General features: G+C 42.5%; 1 protein-coding gene across 1 annotated transcript in view; it reads left to right on the forward strand.

Annotated features, from left to right (window-relative positions):
• Positions 1-26,451, forward strand: part of XPO7 (exportin 7) — a 449,809-nt gene that overhangs the window by 113,983 nt on the left and 309,375 nt on the right. Inside the window, exons 11-12 of the mRNA XM_053717951.1 lie at positions 20,132-20,304; positions 25,580-25,773. Of these exons, the coding sequence (XP_053573926.1) occupies positions 20,132-20,304; positions 25,580-25,773 (367 nt within the window). The remainder of the gene's footprint in view (positions 1-20,131; positions 20,305-25,579; positions 25,774-26,451) is intronic.

Consider the following 26,451-nt stretch of genomic DNA (forward strand, 5'->3'; position numbering starts at 1 on the left):
TTCAAACATCAAAATCTAACTTCTCTGAAGCTGACTGCTTGGAAATTGAACGCTTGATTTTATCAAGACGTGGATTTTCTGAGTCAGTTATTGATACCTTAATACAGGCTAGGAAACCTGTTACCAGAAAGATTTACCATAAGATATGGCGTAAATACCTATATTGGTGTGAATCCAAAGGTTACTCTTGGAGTAAGGTTAGGATTCCTAAGATATTGTCTTTTCTACAAGAGGGTTTAGAAAAGGGTTTATCTGCTAGTTCATTAAAGGGACAGATCTCAGCTCTGTCCATTCTGTTACACAAACGTCTGTCAGAAGTTCCTGACGTCCAGGCTTTTTGTCAGGCTTTGGCCAGAATTAAGCCTGTGTTTAAAACTGTTGCTCCACCATGGAGTTTAAACCTTGTTCTTAATGTTTTACAGGGCGTTCCGTTTGAACCCCTTCATTCCATTGATATAAAGTTGTTATCTTGGAAAGTTCTATTTTTAATGGCTATTTCCTCGGCTCGAAGAGTCTCTGAATTATCAGCCTTACATTGTGATTCTCCTTATTTGATTTTTCATTCGGATAAGGTAGTCCTGCGTACTAAACCTGGGTTCTTACCTAAGGTAGTTACTAACAGGAATATCAATCAAGAGATTGTTGTTCCTTCTTTATGCCCAAATCCTTCTTCAAAGAAGGAACGTCTACTGCACAACCTGGATGTAGTCCGTGCTCTAAAATTTTACTTACAGGCAACTAAGGAATTTCGACAAACGTCTTCTCTGTTTGTCATTTACTCTGGGCAGAGGAGAGGTCAAAAAGCTTCCGCTACCTCTCTTTCTTTTTGGCTTCGTAGCATAATTCGTTTAGCTTATGAGACTGCTGGACAGCAGCCTCCTGAAAGAATTACAGCTCATTCTACTAGAGCTGTGGCTTCCACTTGGGCCTTCAAGAATGAGGCCTCTGTTGAACAGATTTGCAAGGCTGCAACTTGGTCTTCGCTTCATACTTTTTCCAAATTTTACAAATTTGACACTTTTGCTTCATCGGAGGCTATTTTTGGGAGAAAGGTTCTTCAGGCAGTGGTTCCTTCTGTATAAAGAGCCTGCCTATCCCTCCCGTCATCCGTGTACTTTTGCTTTGGTATTGGTATCCCAGAAGTAATGATGACCCGTGGACTGATCACACTTAACAGAGGAAAACATAATTTATGCTTACCTGATAAATTCCTTTCTTCTGTAGTGTGATCAGTCCACGGCCCGCCCTGTTTTTAAGGCAGGTAAATATTTTTTAATTTATACTCCAGTCACCACTTCACCCTTGGCTTTTCCTTTCTCGTTGGTCCTTGGTCGAATGACTGGGAGTGACGTAGAGGGGAGGAGCTATATGCAGCTCTGCTGGGTGAATCCTCTTGCACTTCCTGTTGGGGAGGAGTAATATCCCAGAAGTAATGATGACCCGTGGACTGATCACACTACAGAAGAAAGGAATTTATCAGGTAAGCATAAATTATGTTTTTATAGGAGTCCACAAAGTCATCATTTACTGTTGGGAATATCACTCCTGACCAGCAGGAGGCGGCAAAGAGCACCACAGCCAAGCTGTTAAAGGGACAGTATACACTCATTTTCATATAACTGCATGTAGTAGACACTACTATAAAAAATAGGATGCACAGATACTGATATAAAAATCCAGTATAAAACTGTTTAAAAACTTACTTAGAAGCTTTCAGTTTAGCTCTGTTGAAAAGGTAGCTGGAAAGCCCACTGCAAGTGGGAAATAAGACACTCCCCCCTCCCCCTTCTTTTGCATATGAAAAGAGCCTTTACACAAACAGGAGCAAGCTGGAGTAGATAGCTGACAGTATTCTCATAAAACTTTGGGGCTTGGTTAGGAGTCTGAAAATCAGCAATGTTATTTAAAAATAAGCAAAACTATACATTTAAAAAAAACAAAACTTTATGGGCTATATAAATAGATAATCTATAAAACATTTATGCAAAGAAAAAATGAGTGTATAATGTCCCTTTAAGTATCTCTCTCCTTCCCTCAACCCCCAGTCATTCTCTTTGCCTTGGTGCATGGAGGAAGCAAAGTTTTAGTGTCTGAGGAAAATTAGATTTCTTTTACTTCAAGCAAGATTTAATTACTTTAGATAGCCAGAGTAGGTTTACTCTGATCTTTCCTTTTCAAGTCTGGGTCTAGCCGTACTCCACGTTAATCTCTTCAGTAGGGTAGCGGTGGCTTTTAAGCAGTTAGGAACTTGTGAGATGGGCCTCACTGCGTTTTCCTTTGAAACCTAGAATTTGACAGTAGATAAGAACCAAAAAGGCCCATCAAGTCTACCCATATTACATGTTACTTTTTCCTAACAGGTTCCTGCCCTTGTATAGAAAGCCAGAGTAGGTTTACTCTGTTCTTTCTTTTCTCCACAGGTCTCTATAAGGAGTGGCGTCCTTACATACTGAGTGAGCTGTCCTGACAGACAGCTAGAGGTGCAGGTAAGTGCCTTTTTGTCTTCTGAGGCTAGGAGGTTGGCACTTAAGGGGTTAAGGACGACCCAAGATTCTAAGTACTGCATTACATTGTGAGACAAAAATCCTAGGTTTAGGATGATTTTTGGCAGTGGGCAGGCACTTTCAAAATGTATGTGACCAAGAGACAGAGTACATCTCCCTTATGGGGTGTTTACTCTGCTGGTGGCTCAGGGGTTAATTTTTATTTGGCACGGTAGTTTCATTGGTTATGTGAACTTTTATGTATTGACACTTTATCTGTGTTAGGACAGTGATCAGAGCACAAGATTGTTGACTCTTTCGCTGTTTCTGATGTATAGGAAATGGCTTGCTTTCATTTTAACATTTTGTCGGCTGGAAGCATGTGCTTTCACTCTGAAGTGCAGCTTCCATTGCCGATCACGTGACTCGCTTATTCAGTTCCTGATCAGAGACCGGAGAGATTGCACTCATTGCTAGCTGTGAAGTTGTTCTCATGGAGATGCAAGACAGGATTAAGGCTCTTACATTAGCCAATTCATTTCTTACTGATGCTTCCATTCAGGTTATTAAATTGGGAGCCAATATATCTGGTTTCGCTGTACTAGCGCGCACAGCCTCGTTGCTGAAATCTCGGTAAGCGGATGGTTCATCTAAGTCCAAGCTTTTGGCGATTACTTACAAGGGTAAGACCTTGTTTGGATCCGGTCTGACAGAAATTAGTTCTGATATCACGGGTGGTAAAGGGTCTTTTCTTCCACAAGACAAGAAGAATAGACAGAAAGGACGTTAGAGTAATTTTCGTTCCTTTCGTAACTTCAGAGGAAAGTCTTCCCCTTCTACTTCCAAGCAGGAACAGTCCAAGCCTTCTTGGAAGTCCAGTCAGTCTTGGAATAAGGGGAAACAATCAAATAAACCAGCAGCTGACTCTAAATCAGCATGAATGGTGTGCCCCTGATCCGGGAGCAGATAAAGTGGGGGGCAGACATTCTCAGTTTTCTCAAGCATGGATACGAGATGTTCCAGATCCCTGGCTGTGGACATAATATCTCAGGGTTACAAATTGTAATTCAAGACTTTTCCTCCCCGGGGCAGGTTACACCTATCCAGATTATCTGCAGACCAGATAAAAAGAGAGGCATTCTTGAAATGTGTACAGGATCTTCCTCCCTGGGAGTGATATTTCCAGATCCAGTACAGGAACAGGGTCTAGGTTTTTATTCCAATCTGTTCATGGTTCCCAAAAAAGAGGGAACTTTCAGACATATTTTAGACCTGAAGTGTCTAAACAAGTTTCTCAGAGTACCACCCTTCAACATGGAGACTACAGTATCTGCTCCATTCTTCCTTTAGTACAGGAGGGTCAGTTTAGGACGACCATAGAACTAAAGGATGAGTACCTTCATGTCCCCATTCACAGGGATAATCACAAATTTCTGAGATTTGCCTTTCTGGACAAACGCTTGCAGCTCTTCCGTTTGGCCTTGCCACTGCTCTCAGAATATTCTCAAAAGTTGTGGGGGCTCTCTTGGCAGTGATCCGGTCTTGGGAATGGCAGTGGCACCCTACCTGGATGACATATTGGTTCAGGCTCCATCTTTTCAGCAAGCAGATTCTCACACAGAGATCTTGTTGTCTTTTCTACGTTCCCACGGATGGATAGTGAATTTGGGAATGAGTTCTCTTGTTCCAGCTACAAAGGTAGTTTTTTTAGGAACCATAATAGATTTTGATGAAAATATTTTTGTCAGAGGTCAGAAGAGCCAAACTTCTTTCAGCTTGCCTCTCCCTACAGTCTACTGTTCGTCCATCAGTGGCTCAGTGTATGGAGGTACTTGGTCTGATGGTTGCTTCAATGGACATAATTCCGTTTGCTCGATTCCATTTGAGAGCTCTGCAGTTATGCACGCTCGGTCAATGGAACGGGGATCATGCAGATCTTTTTCATAGGATCAGTCATCAGGAGACTCTCTTCCCATGGTGGCTTTCTCAGGAACATCTGTCTCAGGACACATGCTTTCGGAGACCTTCCAGGGTGATTGTGACTACGGACGCCAGCCTGCTGGGCTGGGGAGCAGTCTGGGACTCGTTAAAGGTGCAGGGACTTTGGACTCGGGAGGAGTCTGCTCTCCCCGTAAAAATCTTGGAGTAGAGAGCAATTTTCAATGCTCTGATGGCTTGGCCTCAGTTGTCCTTAGCCCAGTTTATCAGGTTCTAGTCAGACATCTTAACCTCAGTGGCTTACATCAACCACCAGGGAGGAACTCAGGGTTCCTTAGCCATGAAGCAGGTGGCTCAGATTATTCAGTGGGCGGAAGCTCACAATTGCTTTCTATCTGCCATCCACATTCCAGGAGTGGACAGCTGGGAAGCGGATTTCCTGAGCAGACAGACCTTTCATCCTGGGGAGTGGGCACTCCATTCGGAGGTGTTCTCCATCTTAACCCTCAAATGGGGGGTACCAGAGCTGGATCTGATGGCATCTCAGAATGCAAAGCTTCCAAGGTAATTTTAAGGTCAAGAGATCCACAGGCCGCTCTGATAGATGCTCTGGCGGTTCCTTGGGATTTCAGTCTAGCATACCGATTTCGTCCGTTTGCTCTCCTTCCACGAGTCATTGCTCGTATCAAAGAGGAGAAAGCATCGGTTATTCCAATAGCTCCTGCGTGGCCTCGCAGGATCTGGTATGCAGACCTAGTGGAAATGTCAACTCTTCCACCCTGGAGGTTACCTCTGAGGAAGGATCTTCTAATTCAGGGTCCATTCCTTCATCCAAATCTCTTTTCTCTGAAGCTGACTGATTGGAGATTGAACATTTAGTTCTGTCTAAGCATGGTTTTTCTGAGTCGGTCATTGAGATCATGATTCAGGCTTGCAAGCCTGTTACTAGAAAGATTTACCATAAGATATGGCGTAAATATCTTTATTGGTGTGAATCCAAAAGCTACTCTTGGAGTAGGGTCATGATTCCTAGGATTTTGTCTTTTCTCTAGGAAGGTCTGGAGAAGGGTTTGTCAGTCAGTTCTCTGAAGGGTCAAATTTGTGCATTGTCTATTTTGCTACACAAGCATCTGGCGGACGTGCCAGATGTGCAATATTTTTGCCAGGCCTTGGTCAGAATCAGTCCTGTGTTTAAGTCTGTTGCTCCTCCTTGGAGCCTAAACCTTATTCTTAAAGTTTTACAGCAGGCTCTGTTTGAGCCTTTGGATTACATAGATATTAAGTTTTTATCTTGGAAGGTTTTGGTTTCTTTTGGCTATTTCTTCTGCTCAGAGAGTCTCGGAACTCTCGGCATTGCAGTGTGATTCGCCTTATCTTATTTTTCATGCTGATAAGGCAGTTCTTCGTACTAAGTTGGGTTTTCTTCCCGGTTTCAGATAGTAATACTAATCAGGAAATTGTAGTTCCTTCTTTATGTCATAATCCTTCTTTTCATAAGGAAAGTTTATTGCTCAACTTGAATGTTGTGCGTGCTTTAAAATTTTATCTACAGGCGACTAAAGATTTTTGCCAGTCTTCTTCTTCCCTATTTGTTTGTTTTCTCTGGAAAACGTAAAGGTCAGAAAGCTACTGCTACTTCTCTTTCTCTCTGGTTGAAAAGTATAATTAGTTTTGCTTATGAGACTGCTGGTCAACAGCCTCCTGAGAGAATTACTACTCATTTCACAAGAGCTGTCTCCTCTTCTTGGGCCTTCAAAAGGGAAGCTTATGTGGAACAGATTTGCAAGGCTGGAACTTGGTCTTCTTTGCATACTTTTTACAAATGTTACAAATTTGATACTTTTGCCTCGGCTCAGGCTTCTTTTGGGAGAACGTTTTTTTTTTTTTTATTTATTTCCGGATATGGTGAGTCCACGACCCCGACCTGTTTTTTTAAGACTGTTATTTTTTTCACTAACCCTCAGGCACCTTTACACCTTGTGTTACTATTTTTCTCTCCATTTCCCTTTGGTTGAGTGACTGGGGGTTGTGGGAAGTGGAGTGATACTTAACAGCTTGGCTGTGGTGCTCTTTGCCTCCTCCTCCTGGCCAGAAGTGATATTCCAAACAGTAAATGACGTGGACTCACCATATCCGGAAATAAATTTATCAGGTAAGCATACATTCTGTTTTAAACCTGTCAGAACTAGATATCCTGCTCTAAGCGACAACTGTGAAGCATACAGCACCATGCTATGTATGGTATATGAACTAATTTGGACAGCCAAATCATTTCTTAGGTGATTGAAAACTATCTTATGTAGGGATGTATGGAGAGGAATACTTAAAGTTAGGCACCAGAACTAACATTTTAGGAGCCTTGACTCCTTGGTAAAGGGTCTTTTCTTCCACAAGACAAGAAGAATAGACAGAAAGGACGTTAGAGTAATTTTCGTTCCTTTCGTAACTTCAGAGGAAAGTCTTCCCCTTCTACTTCCAAGCAGGAACAGTCCAAGCCTTCTTGGAAGTCCAGTCAGTCTTGGAATAAGGGGAAACAATCAAATAAACCAGCAGCTGACTCTAAATCAGCATGAATGGTGTGCCCCTGATCCGGGAGCAGATAAAGTGGGGGGCAGACATTCTCAGTTTTCTCAAGCATGGATACGAGATGTTCCAGATCCCTGGCTGTGGACATAATATCTCAGGGTTACAAATTGTAATTCAAGACTTTTCCTCCCCGGGGCAGGTTACACCTATCCAGATTATCTGCAGACCAGATAAAAAGAGAGGCATTCTTGAAATGTGTACAGGATCTTCCTCCCTGGGAGTGATATTTCCAGATCCAGTACAGGAACAGGGTCTAGGTTTTTATTCCAATCTGTTCATGGTTCCCAAAAAAGAGGGAACTTTCAGACATATTTTAGACCTGAAGTGTCTAAACAAGTTTCTCAGAGTACCACCCTTCAACATGGAGACTACAGTATCTGCTCCATTCTTCCTTTAGTACAGGAGGGTCAGTTTAGGACGACCATAGAACTAAAGGATGAGTACCTTCATGTCCCCATTCACAGGGATAATCACAAATTTCTGAGATTTGCCTTTCTGGACAAACGCTTGCAGCTCTTCCGTTTGGCCTTGCCACTGCTCTCAGAATATTCTCAAAAGTTGTGGGGGCTCTCTTGGCAGTGATCCGGTCTTGGGAATGGCAGTGGCACCCTACCTGGATGACATATTGGTTCAGGCTCCATCTTTTCAGCAAGCAGATTCTCACACAGAGATCTTGTTGTCTTTTCTACGTTCCCACGGATGGATAGTGAATTTGGGAATGAGTTCTCTTGTTCCAGCTACAAAGGTAGTTTTTTTAGGAACCATAATAGATTTTGATGAAAATATTTTTGTCAGAGGTCAGAAGAGCCAAACTTCTTTCAGCTTGCCTCTCCCTACAGTCTACTGTTCGTCCATCAGTGGCTCAGTGTATGGAGGTACTTGGTCTGATGGTTGCTTCAATGGACATAATTCCGTTTGCTCGATTCCATTTGAGAGCTCTGCAGTTATGCACGCTCGGTCAATGGAACGGGGATCATGCAGATCTTTTTCATAGGATCAGTCATCAGGAGACTCTCTTCCCATGGTGGCTTTCTCAGGAACATCTGTCTCAGGACACATGCTTTCGGAGACCTTCCAGGGTGATTGTGACTACGGACGCCAGCCTGCTGGGCTGGGGAGCAGTCTGGGACTCGTTAAAGGCGCAGGGACTTTGGACTCGGGAGGAGTCTGCTCTCCCCGTAAAAATCTTGGAGTAGAGAGCAATTTTCAATGCTCTGATGGCTTGGCCTCAGTTGTCCTTAGCCCAGTTTATCAGGTTCTAGTCAGACATCTTAACCTCAGTGGCTTACATCAACCACCAGGGAGGAACTCAGGGTTCCTTAGCCATGAAGCAGGTGGCTCAGATTATTCAGTGGGCGGAAGCTCACAATTGCTTTCTATCTGCCATCCACATTCCAGGAGTGGACAGCTGGGAAGCGGATTTCCTGAGCAGACAGACCTTTCATCCTGGGGAGTGGGCACTCCATTCGGAGGTGTTCTCCATCTTAACCCTCAAATGGGGGGTACCAGAGCTGGATCTGATGGCATCTCAGAATGCAAAGCTTCCAAGGTAATTTTAAGGTCAAGAGATCCACAGGCCGCTCTGATAGATGCTCTGGCGGTTCCTTGGGATTTCAGTCTAGCATACCGATTTCGTCCGTTTGCTCTCCTTCCACGAGTCATTGCTCGTATCAAAGAGGAGAAAGCATCGGTTATTCCAATAGCTCCTGCGTGGCCTCGCAGGATCTGGTATGCAGACCTAGTGGAAATGTCAACTCTTCCACCCTGGAGGTTACCTCTGAGGAAGGATCTTCTAATTCAGGGTCCATTCCTTCATCCAAATCTCTTTTCTCTGAAGCTGACTGATTGGAGATTGAACATTTAGTTCTGTCTAAGCATGGTTTTTCTGAGTCGGTCATTGAGATCATGATTCAGGCTTGCAAGCCTGTTACTAGAAAGATTTACCATAAGATATGGCGTAAATATCTTTATTGGTGTGAATCCAAAAGCTACTCTTGGAGTAGGGTCATGATTCCTAGGATTTTGTCTTTTCTCTAGGAAGGTCTGGAGAAGGGTTTGTCAGTCAGTTCTCTGAAGGGTCAAATTTGTGCATTGTCTATTTTGCTACACAAGCATCTGGCGGACGTGCCAGATGTGCAATATTTTTGCCAGGCCTTGGTCAGAATCAGTCCTGTGTTTAAGTCTGTTGCTCCTCCTTGGAGCCTAAACCTTATTCTTAAAGTTTTACAGCAGGCTCTGTTTGAGCCTTTGGATTACATAGATATTAAGTTTTTATCTTGGAAGGTTTTGGTTTCTTTTGGCTATTTCTTCTGCTCAGAGAGTCTCGGAACTCTCGGCATTGCAGTGTGATTCGCCTTATCTTATTTTTCATGCTGATAAGGCAGTTCTTCGTACTAAGTTGGGTTTTCTTCCCGGTTTCAGATAGTAATACTAATCAGGAAATTGTAGTTCCTTCTTTATGTCATAATCCTTCTTTTCATAAGGAAAGTTTATTGCTCAACTTGAATGTTGTGCGTGCTTTAAAATTTTATCTACAGGCGACTAAAGATTTTTGCCAGTCTTCTTCTTCCCTATTTGTTTGTTTTCTCTGGAAAACGTAAAGGTCAGAAAGCTACTGCTACTTCTCTTTCTCTCTGGTTGAAAAGTATAATTAGTTTTGCTTATGAGACTGCTGGTCAACAGCCTCCTGAGAGAATTACTACTCATTTCACAAGAGCTGTCTCCTCTTCTTGGGCCTTCAAAAGGGAAGCTTATGTGGAACAGATTTGCAAGGCTGGAACTTGGTCTTCTTTGCATACTTTTTACAAATGTTACAAATTTGATACTTTTGCCTCGGCTCAGGCTTCTTTTGGGAGAACGTTTTTTTTTTTTTTTATTTATTTCCGGATATGGTGAGTCCACGACCCCGACCTGTTTTTTTAAGACTGTTATTTTTTTCACTAACCCTCAGGCACCTTTACACCTTGTGTTACTATTTTTCTCTCCATTTCCCTTTGGTTGAGTGACTGGGGGTTGTGGGAAGTGGAGTGATACTTAACAGCTTGGCTGTGGTGCTCTTTGCCTCCTCCTCCTGGCCAGAAGTGATATTCCAAACAGTAAATGACGTGGACTCACCATATCCGGAAATAAATTTATCAGGTAAGCATACATTCTGTTTTAAACCTGTCAGAACTAGATATCCTGCTCTAAGCGACAACTGTGAAGCATACAGCACCATGCTATGTATGGTATATGAACTAATTTGGACAGCCAAATCATTTCTTAGGTGATTGAAAACTATCTTATGTAGGGATGTATGGAGAGGAATACTTAAAGTTAGGCACCAGAACTAACATTTTAGGAGCCTTGACTCCTTGGTTTCATAATTTTCAAAAGCTCTAATCAGTTTAATATATATATATATATATATATATATATATATATATATATATATATATATATATATATATATATATATATTAGTAAATATAATTTATACAGACACCTTTCAACCTTGTAAGCAAACATCCCTTTTACAAAAAGGATTTAACAAATTAATCATGAAGCTTTATTTCAGAGAGGGGATTGAATTGCTGTATGCAAAGGGTAATGTGAGAGTACTTCCATTTTACAAGCAAAGAGTAAACGCTTGTTGCATTCTCCAAGTAGATATAAGCTGCTTCTTCGATTTAGATTTAAAATAACCCCTGTATACAAAATATATTTATCTTCTTTATCAGATATAGACTTATTGTTTATGTACTATTCAGTATTGTGTATGTAGTAAATAATGTTTGTTTCTAATGGTAGTGAGAGTCCACAATCCTTACTGTTGGGAATTACATCACCTGGCCACAAGGAGGAGGTAGAGACACCATGTACCAAAGTTTCAAGACTCCCTCCTAATTTCTCTTTCCTCCCAGTATGTATTTTCCTCATTAACGAAGAACACATGGATAGAAATGATACTCAAATTATTATGAAGAATGCCAGTTTTTTTCCTTTCATTGGATATTTCCTGGAAGAGACGGAATTAGGAGAGTGCTGCTTGTGCATTATCACACGGGTGTCACAAGGTCGTTCCTTAGCCTCCTCCTGCTTGGCCAGACTGGACACTCTTCTTATTTTCTTCCTAATGGGAAAGAGTCCACAACCTGCATTCATTACTTTTGGGAAAATAAGAACCTGGTCACCAGGAGGAGGCAAAGACACCCCAGCCAAAGGCTCAATTACTCCTCCCAGTTCCCTCATCCCCCAGTCATTCTTTGCCTTTCGTCCCTGGAGGTTCACAGAGAAGTGTCAGAATTTGTTTTCTCTTATGGAGGGTACTACTCTTCGCAATGGGACAGGAGTTTTAAGTAGACTTTTAAGCTTCTCAGTGAGGGCCTGGGTGAAAGAGTCCGGAGATGCAGGGAGATCTCTCCTCTGCGACACCATCCCGACTCATATTAACAGCTCCTATAGCAATCGGCGTTGATGAGTTTTGCTGCCTGCTTTTTACACTCAAGTCCATGTCAGGAGCGATGCTACTAGCCTTTCACACTTGAAGGGCCGTGTTCCTGTTCCACAGCGTAGATTCTGGTGAGATTGTTTCATTTTTTATTATATAATGTTAACACAGAAGACAGGGTCACAGTGTGGCGCCTTTTATCTTTATAGAATCAAGGGTTAATATCTCCTTAGGGGGATTAGTGAACAGGGGGGGAATAATAATCTTATATGTTTGTTTAATTTTATGCTGCTTTATGTGTGAGATGTTAGGCTCATAGGCTGTTATGGAATATACAGGTTTCACTTTCACTTTGAGAGCCATGCAGCTAACAAGCTTGCCACGCTTTCTCTCATAGCAGGGATAGTCCTGCATTGTGCACTATGTGATTCATTCCCTCTTTCCTGACCGGACTATCAGAGAGGAGTCATAAATCTCTGTACTGTCTGGGTCATAGGAGGTGGTGAGTGCCCCAGCCATTGGGGTATAAGGGTGCTGTTTTTTTAATAAAATAAGATGTTTTATTTCTCTAGTTCTCCGGTTATTGCACTAGTGATGGAGGATTCTGTTACTTTAGATGGCACTCCCTCTATTCCTAAAGAGTAATTCCTGTTTATATAGTGAGGAGGCCCTAGTTCCACCTCTCAATTATGTTCCATATGCCTTGATAATGTGATAATATCAAACATGTTTGATACCACGGAGCCGTCCACCTCTGAGGAGTTGACGTCCAGTGAGGTGCGTACCCTACATTGTTATCTCTATACACATGCAGTTTTCCCGTAGCATTGCAGATCCTTCACCTGGAGGGGGCCTTTTTTTCTCCAGAGATTACTGCACAGTTCAGACGGTGGTGTCAGCGGCCTTAGTGCTTTACCTCGCCCTGCTAAGCGGAAGGTTACATATTGCACTTCTTCCCAGAGTACATCAGATACATTTTGGATTTAACTGATAGGGTTATTCGAGGAGGATGAAGTTCTTTCTGAGACTTCCGAGTCCGAACTTTCTGGGTCGGAGTTTGCAGCCTCTCAACCTCCAGCTGCGGAGGAACCAGACTTTAGTTTTAGGAATTTGCGCTTCTTCTAAAGGAAGTTTTTGGCAAATTCAGGGGCTCCAGAGGTCATATTGCCAGATGAACCTTTATTTCCTAAATTGAATAGAGTTTGAGGACAGGGTGGTGCCTTCCCTTCCCTGCTCCGGTTGTCCCGGGTATTCCATCTTGGACTGTACAGTTTTCTGCAGGTGCGACTGTCCCTGATTGTTGTGCCTTTCGTTACAGAATTGCGCAACTTCACATTTTACTCAGACATGTTTTTTCAGTTCTTGAACCACCCTATTCTTATTAGATACGGGAATACTCAGTCTGCTCTTCGAATGGCGCACCTCATTAGACATGTGGGGATGATGTAATCTCCTGATAGTCCATGTATTGAGATCCTTTCCAGTTTTTTTGGAAGATCAGGGCTCCGTTTGGCTGGTCCTGTGGTAGGCCTGTTTCCTTTTGGGCGTTAACCTACGGGTTGCCTTGTATTTTATTTTCATCTGATAGGCTGTTCTGTCTGTTTTCCGTCTTCACCTCTGAGGGAGGATTTATGTGGCTTGGCGGTTAGGACCCGGATTGCAGGCTGGTCCTGTTTGGGTTCAGTTCTGTCTGGTAGCTGTTCGGACACGTGGCGCCGCTCTGCTTGGCTGGTCCGGTAGAGGTGCCGAGTGCTCATGTTATCCTCTGTGTTCAACTAAGCATTCTAGAGGACTGGTGGGTCCGTGAGGCAGGAAGGATTGTCTCAGTCCTTATAGCCTTCAATTTGGATGACTGGGTCTGTGGAGCTGCGTCTCTCTTGTGTCTGGGGTCGACAGACCCTAGAGCTCCTTCCCATGTAGTGGAGGGTTGGTGGGCTTGTGCCCTCTTGCTGCCAAGTTGAGCGGTTTGGCCTTTTTTCTTTTGAGGCCCTGAGAATTGTCCTTCTGGACTTAGTTCTCAGCACCTAGTAGTTTATTGGGTAGTTCAGCTCCCTTGCAGCGGCTGGGTTGCAGAATGTGACCAGCTGCAGCTATTGCACATTGACTGTGTACTGTCTAGCTGTTTTTTTATGAGACATTTTGGTCTTCCTATGTTGTCTCCATGTGAGTTGTGTCCCCTTTTTAGGGACCTGGGTTCCCCTCCGGGATATGGTTGTTCCCTGTTAGGGTTACTGGGCGTGGCTCCTTGAGCTCTGCTCGGAGCTGGGGATCGTGTGCGTCCTTTTCTCTCTATGATCCTCTGATTGTATGGAGGTGATGTGGAGACCAGCCTTTGCTCAAGTGATTTTGGCCTCGGGGTATCCCCTTGCTTGTTGTCCTGCAACTGTTTGAGAGTCTATGGGCTCTAGTGTCGTTGTACGACTTAACGCCTTGGCTCCTTTGGAGCATTGGACTTTGGCAAGGGGTGGTCTCGTCCTTGGGTCGGGACTTGCGAGTTGTCTGGTTTGATCTGGATATTGCATTGATATCTCCCTGTGGTCTTTTTTTTTTATATCAGACGGGGTGTTAAGTTCTCGGATATTGTTTTTTTAAACAATTGGGGGCTCAGATCTGTTTTCTCCCTGGTGCTTCCGGTTGCTGAGGCTTCGCTCAGTATTTTCCTTTGTGGAGTTGTTGCCGGACTTTTGGGCTAGGGCTGGTTCGGGGTTCCCCAGTTCCTGGGAACTTGGGCTATGTCCTTTTTACTTGGACTAATTGACCTGGTCACGGCTGGCCAGGTTGTCTGTGTGCTGATGCTCATTGGGCGGGACATACGCCTTTATGGTCGTTTTCCCTTGGTCAGCTTGCTGTGGTAACCTTATGGATTCACTGCTCTGCAGGCGAATGGGTTTGCAGTGTCTCTGTTGCAGCTATTGCACATTGGATGTGTGTTAGCAAGATAATTACTTAGGGGGATTCCTTCCAAGTTCATCTGCGTTGGAGATTGATCTCTCCTTTAGCCTGTGGCTTTGTGTCTTGTGGGCAGGTGCTCTGCCTTTTTGGCCCCATCCCTTTTCTTAGGGTGGGGGGCTTATTCTCCTTCTTATGGAGGTGTGGTACTTTTTCTAGGGATTCAGGAGGTTGGAACTGAGAGGTAACCTTTCAGAGACGGGTGTTTTTCTCTGGGTTGTTACGTTCCATCTGGAGTCTTGCTGGCTCCGTGTTGAGACTATGGTGGGCCTTTTATTAGATGCTTTTGGATCTACGGCCTTTTCATCTGTTTCTAAGGAATCGGGTTGACACCAGTGCTCTGTTGGGATGGCTGTGGCCATTCTTCCTCTCATTTTTGAGCTGGTGTTGGGGTTCTTCTGTTCCCCTGTTTCAGACTTGCCGATGCTTGGGATGACCCGGCTGGGAGTGGGTTCTGAGATGTGTTGTCATCTTCAGGATCTAGGTTGTCATAGTAGTTAGCTCCCTGGGCTTGCAAGGAGAAGGTCCAGGGTTATCATACACCTTCGGGTTCTGGGTGTAACCTCTCTCTCTTGGGGGGTGCAGTGGGCCTCGTTGAGGTTATGTGCTTCCCCTTTTGGAGCCCTGTGTGTATGTATGGCGGCTTTGATTGCCTAGTGTGTGCCCTCTGCCTGGGAGTTTTCTTTTGCAATCTGTTCTCTTGCTGGCTGCTTTTTTACTTCTCGGCAAGTATTCTTCTGTGCCATCCTGATGTTGGCTGCGTGTTCTTGACTCAGGGTTTTTTCGTCCAGGTCTGTTACACGTTCTGAATACTTTAGTATTCTTAGTTCTGATGATGTGAGGACTCCGTCTTCAGTTTATCTTTCAGTGCTTTGCACGATGTTGAGAGAAGGGTTTCTCTGTTTAGATGCCTGGTCCTAAACCTGTGGTTTCTGCTTGGTCTGGGCGTAGCCTCCCCTTGTCTGTCAGGATCCATTTGGATCTTTGTGAGCTTGGCTTACTATTGGGGGTTTTCCTTTTATGGATTTTATGTTGACCTTTCGGTTTCACCTCGGTTCTTCCTTGCCCTATCCCTTGGGGAGTTTAGGCTGGTGTTCCCCTCTTTAGTGAGGGGTGAGCGGTGGGGGACCGACTGTTGGGTGACGGTGTCTCCTAGAGGACTGTTGGCTCAGTCGAGTCCGATTTTGCGGTCTCTAGCTAGGCTTCTGGACTATCTGCTGGTCAGTGTCCTTGGGGCCTTTCCTTTTTAAAGTTTTCTCGGCTTCGGAGAAAGCAGGGTTTTTGTTGGGTATTGGTTTCAGGCTTGGTGCTCTCAGAATTGGCCGCCTATTGTACCCTCCCGTTTTGGCATTCAGTGTCTTCTTAAGCTTGGGTATGGTTTTCCCAAAAGTAATGAATGTGGCTGTGGACTCCTTCACATTAGGAAGAAAAACATAAATTATGCTTACCTGATAATTTCATTTTCTTCCGTGGGAAAGAGTCCACAGCCCTCCGCCTGTTTTTTTATGTGGGGCTTCTTAGTTGTGTTCTTCTGGGACCTTTTCACCCTGATATTTCTTCTACTGTTCCTTGTTCCTCGGCAGAATGACTGGGGGATGAGGGAAGTGGGATGAGTATTTGATCCTTTTCCTGGGGTGTCTTTGCCGCCTCCTGGTGTGCAGGTTCTTATTTTCTGAAAAGTAATGAATGCGGCTGTGGACTCTTTCCCACGGAAGAAAATGAAATTATCAGGTAAGCATAATTTATGTTTTCTGTCACTTTGTGTTTGTTACAGTTTACAGTCTACATGACAGAATCTCTGTGGAGTGGATCTGGTGATTGGTAAGTACCTTAATCTGGGGTCCCACTCTTACCCCTATTTTGCACTTAGTAAGTGCTGGGGACACTGACATCCTGCGGGTAGCAGGCTAACCCCTGTTCCTTCTAATCTTAGGGTGCTGAACACTTTTATTTGATGGGGCTTACAGAGTTACCTAGAGGGTCTTGACTTAAGGGTGACACATGTAACAAATGTGTGGGGTATGTTTTGTGCACATTTGGGCTAGGTTAATAACGTGAACAGCCCGGCTTTTTTTCCCTGCATAATTTTGAATACCTCCGATGCTCCATTTATAATGCTCGGATCTGGCTGCTGGTATACTCCCCTTAGTGCCCTGGTTAGGTTTTGGAATACAGGAGCACTGAGGTTTGTAAAGGGCAGTTGCCATCATGTTGCATTGTTCTCACGGTGGAGGAAGGAGGCGGGACCATAGTTCATGCCACAGCTAACAGGTTGGCAAACTTTATAGTCTTTCTCTTCCGGTGAGGCCACATCTGGGAGGTGTTGTGTGTGTGTCTCCACTCCCTTCACACAGAGCAATGGCAGGTTACAGGTGGGGGTGAGGCTCATATACCAGAACATAGGTTATTTAGATATTAGACACATCATTATTCTGTTAGTTTTTAATGGATCCTGGTACATCTCCCAAAACATATCCACTGCTGGTATATATTACTCAAGGTGGTTTAACAGAATTTGCTCCACAATTCAGAGCTCAATTGCAGTCGGCAGTTACTGAGGCTATTGCGACTATGCTGCCTGCAAGTAAGCGCAAACGTAAACTAAAACATACTTCAAGTTCTTCCTCCAAGGGCAGCACTGTTATTAGCCCTACTTTCATTAGTCGGATTTAGACAAGATTTCCTTAACCTATGACAGTGATGTTTCGTCAGATGATTCCTCTCCTGAATCAGACAAGGAGGTGGAGGACATCAATTTTCAGTTTAAGATGGATCACTTACAGTCTTAAAGAGAGTTTAAGAACTTTGGATGTTCAAGACAAACTAGCTAAAGTCAAGCCAGTACAGAAGCTAGACATTATATTCAGACCTAAATCTAAAGCTCTTGAGACTTTTCCTGTCCCTTCTCTGGTATCAGAGATTATATCAAGGGAGTGGGATAAGCTAGGAGTTCTGGTCTCCCCTTCTCCTAGCTTTATAAGCTTTTTCCTGTTCCAGAGTCCAGATTTGAAATCCTTATCTGTGGACATGGTTTCTAAGTATAGACTTTTATCCTTGGCTTTTAAGGGTAAAACCCTTTTTGGACCAGGTTTGGATTCTATTATCTACACTGTAACTGGGGGTTAAGGGACCTTTTTACCTCAGGACAAAAAAAGGCAAGACCTGTGGGGAAGTCGGGGGGGGGGGAGGGGCATTTTTGTCCCTCCCACCAGAACAAGAATCAATGATCTAATTCCTCCCAGAGGCCTGAGTTCTCAAAGTCTGCATGGAAACCAAATCCTGTGAGGTCCAAATCCAAACAGTCTAAGAAATCTCCAGAAATCAAGTCTGTATGAAGGTACGGCCCCTGATCCGTACTTGGCTCCTTTAGGGGACAGACTAAGCCTTTTTCCAGGAAGTGTGGGCTCAATCTGTTCAGGATCTTGGGCTATGGAAATTGTGTCTCAGGGTTACAGATTAGGTTTCAAGTCTCACCCTCCCTGGGGGAGAATTCTTCTGCCTCACATTTACAGACGACCAGAAAAGAGGATTGCCTTTCTTGGCTTTGTAAGAGACATAGAGGACATGAGTGTCATTGTTCCAGTATCTCGGGGGGAACAGGGTTCTAATAAAAATCTGTTCATGGTTCCAAAGAAGAAAGGAACTTTCCATCCCATCTTAGATATAAATAACAACACGTTTTTAAGGGTTCCTTCAATCAATATGGAAACTATTCGATTAATACTCCCTTCTTTCTTCAGGTTCAGTTTATGTCTACCATAGACCTGAAGAACGCATACCTTCACATCCCGATTCATTGGGACCATCATCGGTTCCTTTGGTTTGCATTTATGGAAAAATATTATCTTACCTACCTCTTGGTTTGGCTACTGTCCCCAGAATATTCATAAAGTTTCTGTGATTCATTCCCATGGGGGGATAGCTCCCTTACCTGGATTATATATTGATTCAGGCTCCATCTTTACCCTTAACAATGGTCTCTCAATCAGGAGGTATTCAATCAATTGATAATTTGCTGGGGACAACAGAAGATAGATCTGATGGGGTCCTGGCTGAATCACAAGCTTCCACGCTATGGTTGCAGAGCAAGGTATCTGCAGGCGGAGTTCACAGATGCATTAACCACCCCATGGCAGCAGCAGCATCTGGTCTACTTATTTCCTCCAATTGGTACTTCTTCCCAGAGTGTACTTCTTCCAATAGTGGGAGCAGGAGAGCGTCTATGCAGTCTTAGTAGCTCCAGCATGGCCTCGACAAACTTGGTATGCAGATCTATTCAGGATGTCCAGTGCTCCTCCATGGCACCTTCCACTATGACAGCACCTACTTGTGCAAGGCCTGTTCTTTTATCAAAATCGACAGTCTCTCAACTTAACTGCGTGGAGATTGAACGTTTGATTTTAGCTCAGGGTCTGTCATTAATAGTTTAATTCAGGCTCGTAAGCCTGTTACTAGATGGATCTATTACAAGGTATGGAAAGTGTATCTCTCCTGGTGTTCTAAGCATGGTTTTTCATGGCATTCAGTGAGAATTTCATGGCATTCAGTGAGGAAGGTTTAGACAAGGACTTGTCGGCCAGTTCTCTTAAGGGTCTCAGAACTCTGCCTTTTTTTACATAGGAAGTTAGCACGTTTGCCTGATATTCAGTTCTTTGTTCAGGCTCTTGTTAGGATTAGACCAATTGTTAAAACAACTTCTCCTCCTTGGAATCTGTTTGGTCATCAGTTTTCATTCATTTTGATATTAAGATATTATTTTGGAAGGTGTTGTTTCTTTTGGCAATCTCTTCAACGAGAAGAGTTTCTGACTTATCTTTTCTTTCTTCTGATCCTCAGTATTTGGTCTTTTATCATGATTGTCTTTTTTTTGTTTTTTTGCCAAAAGTTCTTTCAGTGGAAAACATTAACAGTGAAATTGTTTTCCCTTCTCTCTGCCCAAACCCAAAGTCTTCGAAGGAACGACTTTTACATAATTTTGACTAAGGAATTTCAATAATCTCCCAGCTTATTTGTTTTGTACTCCGGTAAGAGGAGGGGTCAGAATCCTAATGTTTCCTTTTTCTTTTGGTTGAGGAGTTTAATTCATAGGGCTTACTTTTAACCTCCTAAGCTTTTGTAGAACAGATATGCAAGGCTGCTACCTGGTCATCCTTCCATACTTTTACTAATCTCTGTAATTTTGATGGTTTTGCCTCGACTGAGGCAGCTTTTGGCAGGAAGGTTGTACAGGCAGTAGTTACTCATATTTGAGGGCCTGCATTTATTCTTTTTTTTTCTCCCCCCATGATTTTGTGGACTCCACAACTTTGGGTATTTATTAGCAACAGTAAGGATTGTGGACTCTCTCTACCATTAGAAAGAAAACATAATTTATCCTTACCTGATAAATTCATGTATTTCTTGATAGTGAGAGTCCTCGAGTCTACCCCAAAAAAATTCTGGTGGCAGCAGTCCTGGTTTGCATCTATACCCTATTATCTTTCTTACTTCTTTCTGTCCTTGGGTATGCAATACTGGAAGGAAAGAGGAGGAATTCTTGAAATTCTGGTATAGGGTGTCTATGCTTTCTCCTGGTGGCCAGTTGATGTATTTCCCAACAGTCAGGATCGTGGACTCTAGCTACAAAGAAAGAAATTAATTTATCAGGTAAGAATAAATTGTTATCTTTGGATCTGTGAGTCATATCTTTTGATGTCTCTTGTTTATCAGTTAATCAGTTCTGATGCTTTATTTGCCTTATCTGTAGCACTGGGAATTTGCCCCAAACTCTGTACATTACCTCCTAAGCCTGTGGCAGCGTCTGGCAGCATCTGTTCCCTATGTGAAGGCAACTGAACCACATCTACTGGAGACCTACACGCCAGAGGTTACCAAAGCCTATGTAACATCTCGTCTGGAGTCTGTGCATATCATTCTCCGGTAAGTACAAATAAAGGGTGAGATTTCTTTCATGTAATTAACAAGAGTCCATGAGCTAGTGACGTATGGGATATACATTCCTACCAGGAGGGGCAAAGTTTCCCAAACCTTAAAATGCCTATAAATACACCCCTCACCACACCCACAAATCAGTTTTACAAACTTTGCCTCCAAGGGAGGTGGTGAAGTAAGTTTGTGCTAGATTCTACGTTGATATGCGCTCCGCAGCAAGTTGGAGCCCGGTTTTCCTCTCAGCGTGCAGTGAATGTCAGAGGGATGTGAGGAGAGTATTGCCTATTGAATGCAGTGATCTCCTTCTACGGGGTCTATTTCATAAGGTTCTCTGTTATCGGTCGTAGAGATTCATCTCTTACCTCCCTTTTCAGATCGACGATATACTCTTATATTTACCATTTCCTCTACTGATTCTCGTTTCAGTACTGGTTTGGCTTTCTACAAACATGTAGATGAGTGTCCTGGGGTAAGTAAGTCTTATTTTCTGTGACACTCTAAGCTATGGTTGGGCACTTTATTTATAAAGTTCTAAATATATGTATTCAAACATTTATTTGCCTTGACTCAGAATGTTCAACTTTCCTTATTTCCAGACAGTCAGTTTCATATTTGGGATTATGCTTTAAATTATCATATTTTTTCTTACCTCAAAAATTTGACTTTTTTCTCTGTGGGCTGTTAGGCTTGCGGGGGCTGAAAATGCTTCATTTTATTGCGTCATTTTTGGCGCAGACTTTTTTGGCGCAAAAAATTCTTTTCCGTTTCCGGCGTCATACGTGTCGCCGGAAGTTGCGTCATTTTTGACGTTATTTTGCGCCAAAAATTTCGGCGTTCCGGATGTGGCGTCATTTTTGGCGCCAAAAGCATTTAGGCGCCAAATAATGTGGGCGTCTTATTTGGCGCCAAAAAATATGGGCGTCGCTTTTGTCTCCACATTATTTCAGTCTCATTTTTCATTTGCTTCTGGTTGCTAGAAGCTTGATGTTTGGCATTTTTTTCCCATTCCTGAAACTGTCTTATAAGGAATTTGATCTATTTTGCTTTATATGTTGTTTTTTCTCTTACATATTGCAAGATGTCTCACGTTGCATCTGAGCCAGAAGATACTACAGGAAAACCTCTGCCTGCTGGATCTACCAAAGCTAAGTGTATCTGCTGTAAATTTTTGGTAGCTATTCCTCCAGCTGTTGTTTGTAATAATTGTCATGACAAACTTGTTAAAGCAGATAATATTTCCTTTAGTGATGTACCATTGCCTGTTGCAGTTCCCTCAACATCTAAGGTGCAGAATGTTCCTGATAACATAAGAGATTTTGTTTCTGAATCCATAAAGAAGGCTTTGTCTGTTATTTCTCCTTCTAGTAAACGTAAAAAGTCTTTTAAATCTTCTCTCTCTACAGATTAATTTTTAAATGAACACCATCATTCTGATTCTTTGGACTCTTCTGGTTCAGAGGATTCTGTCTCAGAGATTGATGCTGATAAATCTTCATATTTATTTAAGATGGAATTTATTCGCTCTTTACTTAAAGAAGTACTAATTGCGTTAGAAATAGAGGATTCTAGTCCTCTTGATACTAATTCTATACGTTTGGATAAGGTTTTTAAAGCTCCTGCGGTTATTCCAGAAGTCTTTCCTGTTCCTAATGCTATTTCTGCAGTAATTGCTAAGGAATGGGATAAATTGGGTAATTCATTTACTCCTTCTAAACGTTTTAAGCAATTATATCCTGTTCCGACTGACAGGTTAGAATTTTGGGACAAAATCCCTAAAGTTGATGGGGCTATTTCTGCCCTTGCTAAACGTACTACCATTCCTACGTCAGATGGTACCTCGTTTAAGGATCCTTTAGATAGAAAAATTGAATCTTTTCTAAGAAAAGCTTATCTATGTTCAGGTAATCTTCTTAGACCTGCTATATCATTGGCTGATGTTGCTGCAGCTTCAACTTTTTGGTTGGAAACTCTAGCGCAACAAGTAACAAATCGTGATTCTCATGATATTATTATTCTTCTCCAGCATGCTAATAATTTCATCTGTGATGCCATTTTTGATATTATTAGAGTTGATGTTAGATTTATGTCTCTGGCTATCTTAGCCAGAAGAGCTTTATGGCTTAAGACTTGGAATGCTGATATGGCTTCTAAATCAACTCTACTTTCCATTTCTTTCCAGGGAAACAAATTATTTGGTTCTCAGTTGGATTCTATTATTTCAACTGTTACTGGTGGGAAAGGAACTTTTTTACCACAGGATAAAAAGTCTAAAGGTAAAAACAGGGCTAACAATCGTTTTCGTTCCTTTCGTTTCAACAAAGAACAAAAGCCTGATCCTTCGTCCTCAGGAGCAGTTTCAGTTTGGAAACCATCTCCAGTCTGGAATAAATCCAAGCCTGCTAGAAAGGCAAAGCCTGCTTCTAAGTTCACATGAAGGTACGGCCCTCATTCCAGTTCAGCTGGTAGGGGGCAGGTTACGTTTTTTCAAAGAAATTTGGATCAATTCTGTTCACAATCTTTGGATTCAGAACATTGTTTCAGAAGGGTACAGAATTGGTTTCAAGATGAGACCTCCTGCAAAGAGATTTTTTCTTTCCCATGTCCCAGTAAATCCAGTGAAAGCTCAAGCATTTCTGAATTGTGTTTCAGATCTAGAGTTGGCTGGAGTAATTATGCCAGTTCCAGTTCCGGAACAGGGGATGGGGTTTTATTCAAATCTCTTCATTGTACCAAAGAAGGAGAATTCCTTCAGACCAGTTCTGGATCTAAAATTATTGAATCGTTATGTAAGGATACCAACGTTCAAGATGGTAACTGTAAGGACTATATTGCCTTTTGTTCAGCAAGGGAATTATATGTCCACAATAGATTTACAGGATGCATATCTGCATATTCCGATTCATCCAGATCATTATCAGTTCCTGAGATTCTCTTTTCTAGACAAGCATTACCAATTTGTGGCTCTACCGTTTGGCCTTGCTACAGCTCCAAGAATTTTCACAAAGATTCTCGGTGCCCTTCTGTCTGTAATCAGAGAACAGGGTATTGTGGTATTTCCTTATTTGGACGATATCTTGGTACTTGCTCCGTCTTTACATTTAGCAGAGTCTCATACGAATCGACTTGTGTTGTTTCTTCAAGATCATGGTTGGAGGATCAATTTACCAAAAAGTTCTTTGATTCCTCAAACAAGGGTAACTTTTCTGGGTTTCCAGATAGATTCAGTGTCCATGACTTTGTCTTTAACAGACAAGAGACGTCTAAAATTGATTACAGCCTGTCGAAACCTTCAGTCTCAATCATTCCCTTCGGTAGCCTTATGCATGGAAATTCTAGGTCTTATGACTGCTGCATCGGACGCGATCCCCTTTGCTCGTTTTCACATGCGACCTCTTCAGCTCTGTATGCTGAACCAATGGTGCAGGGATTACACGAAGATATATCAATTAATATCTTTAAAACCGATTGTTCGGCACTCTCTAATGTGGTGGACAGATCACCATCGTTTAATTCAGGGGGCTTCTTTTGTTCTTCCGACCTGGACTGTAATTTCAACAGATGCAAGTCTCACAGGTTGGGGAGCTGTGTGGGGATCTCTGACAGCACAAGGAGTTTGGGAATCTCAGGAGGTGAGATTACCGATCAATATCTTGGAACTCCGTGCAATTTTCAGAGCTCTTCAGTTTTGGCCTCTTCTGAAGAGAGAATCGTTCATTTGTTTTCAGACAGACAATGTCACAACTGTGGCATACATCAATCATCAAGGAGGGACTCACAGTCCTCTGGCTATGAAAGAAGTATCTCGAATTCTGGTTTGGGCGGAATCCAGCTCCTGTCTAATCTCTGCGGTTCATATCCCAGGTGTAGACAATTGGGAAGCGGATTATCTCAGTCGCCAAACGTTGCATCCGGGCGAATGGTCTCTTCACCCAGAGGTATTTCTTCAGATTGTTCAAATGTGGGGGCTCCCAGAGATAGATCTGATGGCCTCTCATCTAAACAAGAAACTTCCCAGGTATCTGTCCAGATCCCGGGATCCTCAGGCGGAGGCAGTGGATGCATTATCACTTCCTTGGAAGTATCATCCTGCCTATATCTTTCCGCCTCTAGTTCTTCTTCCAAGAGTAATCTCCAAGATTCTAAGGGAATGCTCGTTTGTTCTGCTAATAGCTCCGGCATGGCCTCACAGGTTTTGGTATGCGGATCTTGTCCGGATGGCATCTTGCCAACCATGGACTCTTCCGTTAAGACCAGACCTTCTGTCACAAGGTCCTTTTTTCCATCCGGATCTGAAATCCTTAAATTTAAAGGTATGGAGATTGAACGCTTGATTCTTGGTCATAGAGGTTTCTCTGACTCCGTGATTAATACTATGTTACAGGCTCGTAAATCTGTATCTCGAGAGATATATTATAGAGTCTGGAAGACTTATATTTCTTGGTGTCTCTAGGAATGAAGCTTCGGTTGACCAGATCTGCAAAGCAGCAACTTGGTCCTCTTTGCATACTTTTACTAAATTCTACCATTTTGATGTATTTTCTTCTGAAGCAGTTTTTGGTAGAAAAGTTCTTCAGGCAGCGGTTTCAGTTTGAATCTTCTGCTTATGTTTTTTGTTAAACTTTATTTTGGGTGTGGATTATTTTCAGCAGGAATTGGCTGTCTTTATTTTATCCCTCCCTCTCTAGTGACTCTTGTGTGGAAAGATCCACATCTTGGGTAGTCATTATCCCATACGTCACTAGCTCATGGACTCTTGTTAATTACATGAAAGAAAACATAATTTATGTAAGAACTTACCTGATAAATTCATTTCTTTCATATTAACAAGAGTCCATGAGGCCCACCCTTTTTTGTGGTGGTTATGATTTTTTTGTATAAAGCACAATTATTCCAATTCCTTATTTTATATGCTTCGCACTTTTTTTCTTGTCACCCCACTTCTTGGCTATTCGTTAAACTGATTTGTGGGTGTGGTGAGGGGTGTATTTATAGGCATTTTAAGGTTTGGGAAACTTTGCCCCTCCTGGTAGGAATGTATATCCCATACGTCACTAGCTCATGGACTCTTGTTAATATGAAAGAAATGAATTTATCAGGTAAGTTCTTACATAAATTATGTTTTTTAATTAAAAATAAATAAATAGAATTTTGAATAGAGTGAAGTACATATTCATTTGATTGTGTTAGGCAGTAAGCATTTATCTGATTGCAAAGTTTATGTAGTATTTTTCAGTATAATTATTAATTCTTATTTATCCTGCAGAGATGGTCTTGAAGATCCGTTAGAGGATGCAGGTTTGGTACAGCAACAGCTAGATCAGCTATCAACTATTGGTCGCTGCGAGTATGACAAGACTTGTGCACTGCTAGTGCAGCTTTTTGACCAGTCTGCTCAGACGTACCAGGACCTGCTGCAAAGTGGCTCTGCCCCTAGCATGGAACTGACTGTACAAGAAGGTGAGTGATTGTGGTGGTGAATCTGTCAACCTTTTTTTTTTCTTTTTTTTTTTAAATAATTTTTATTAGTTCTCCAAAGAAAAGTTGACAAAATGTTATGACATTTCACAAAACAATTAATGGTCAACAGTTCTATGCAATCTGTGTGGGGTAAGGTACCAGCGTAGGAGTATCTTGAAATTAATTTCAATGATTCGAGTGGAGGTTGAAGATTTACATGTGCTATTAAAATTTTTTCTCCATTCTGTCTCTCCTAGTTGTAGGCCTAAGTCTTGGTGCCAGTGTGTGGTGTATGTCGGGAGAGAGGGTTGTTTCGCATTTTCAAGTGCTCTCTTAGCTAGCGAGAGGGTACCTTTTGAAGGGTATTGCCGTCAGACATAGTTGTTTATAAGGGGTGGGGGTCTAATTAAATCTCCCTTATATTGGTTACTGTGTATAAAATGATTTAGTTGAGAGTGCTTTTAGCCAGGATGTGAAGGCTCCGTTCAGTATAGCTGACATATCTTGTCTTGGTTTGAGCGTACATTTATCTAGCATTGTAATAATGGTTACCGAGTCAGGTAGCTCCCAAGTGACTTTAGTGTTCTTTAGAGGTTCATAACCTCCTGTGAGGTCCATGTTTGGGGATATTAGAGTGAGTGGAGATTGGGGCGAGGAGAGTTTTGGGTATTTCCTAGT

The sequence above is a fragment of the Bombina bombina genome, chromosome 6 (assembly GCF_027579735.1).
Source record: "Bombina bombina isolate aBomBom1 chromosome 6, aBomBom1.pri, whole genome shotgun sequence".
NCBI classification, from domain to species: domain Eukaryota; kingdom Metazoa; phylum Chordata; class Amphibia; order Anura; family Bombinatoridae; genus Bombina; species Bombina bombina.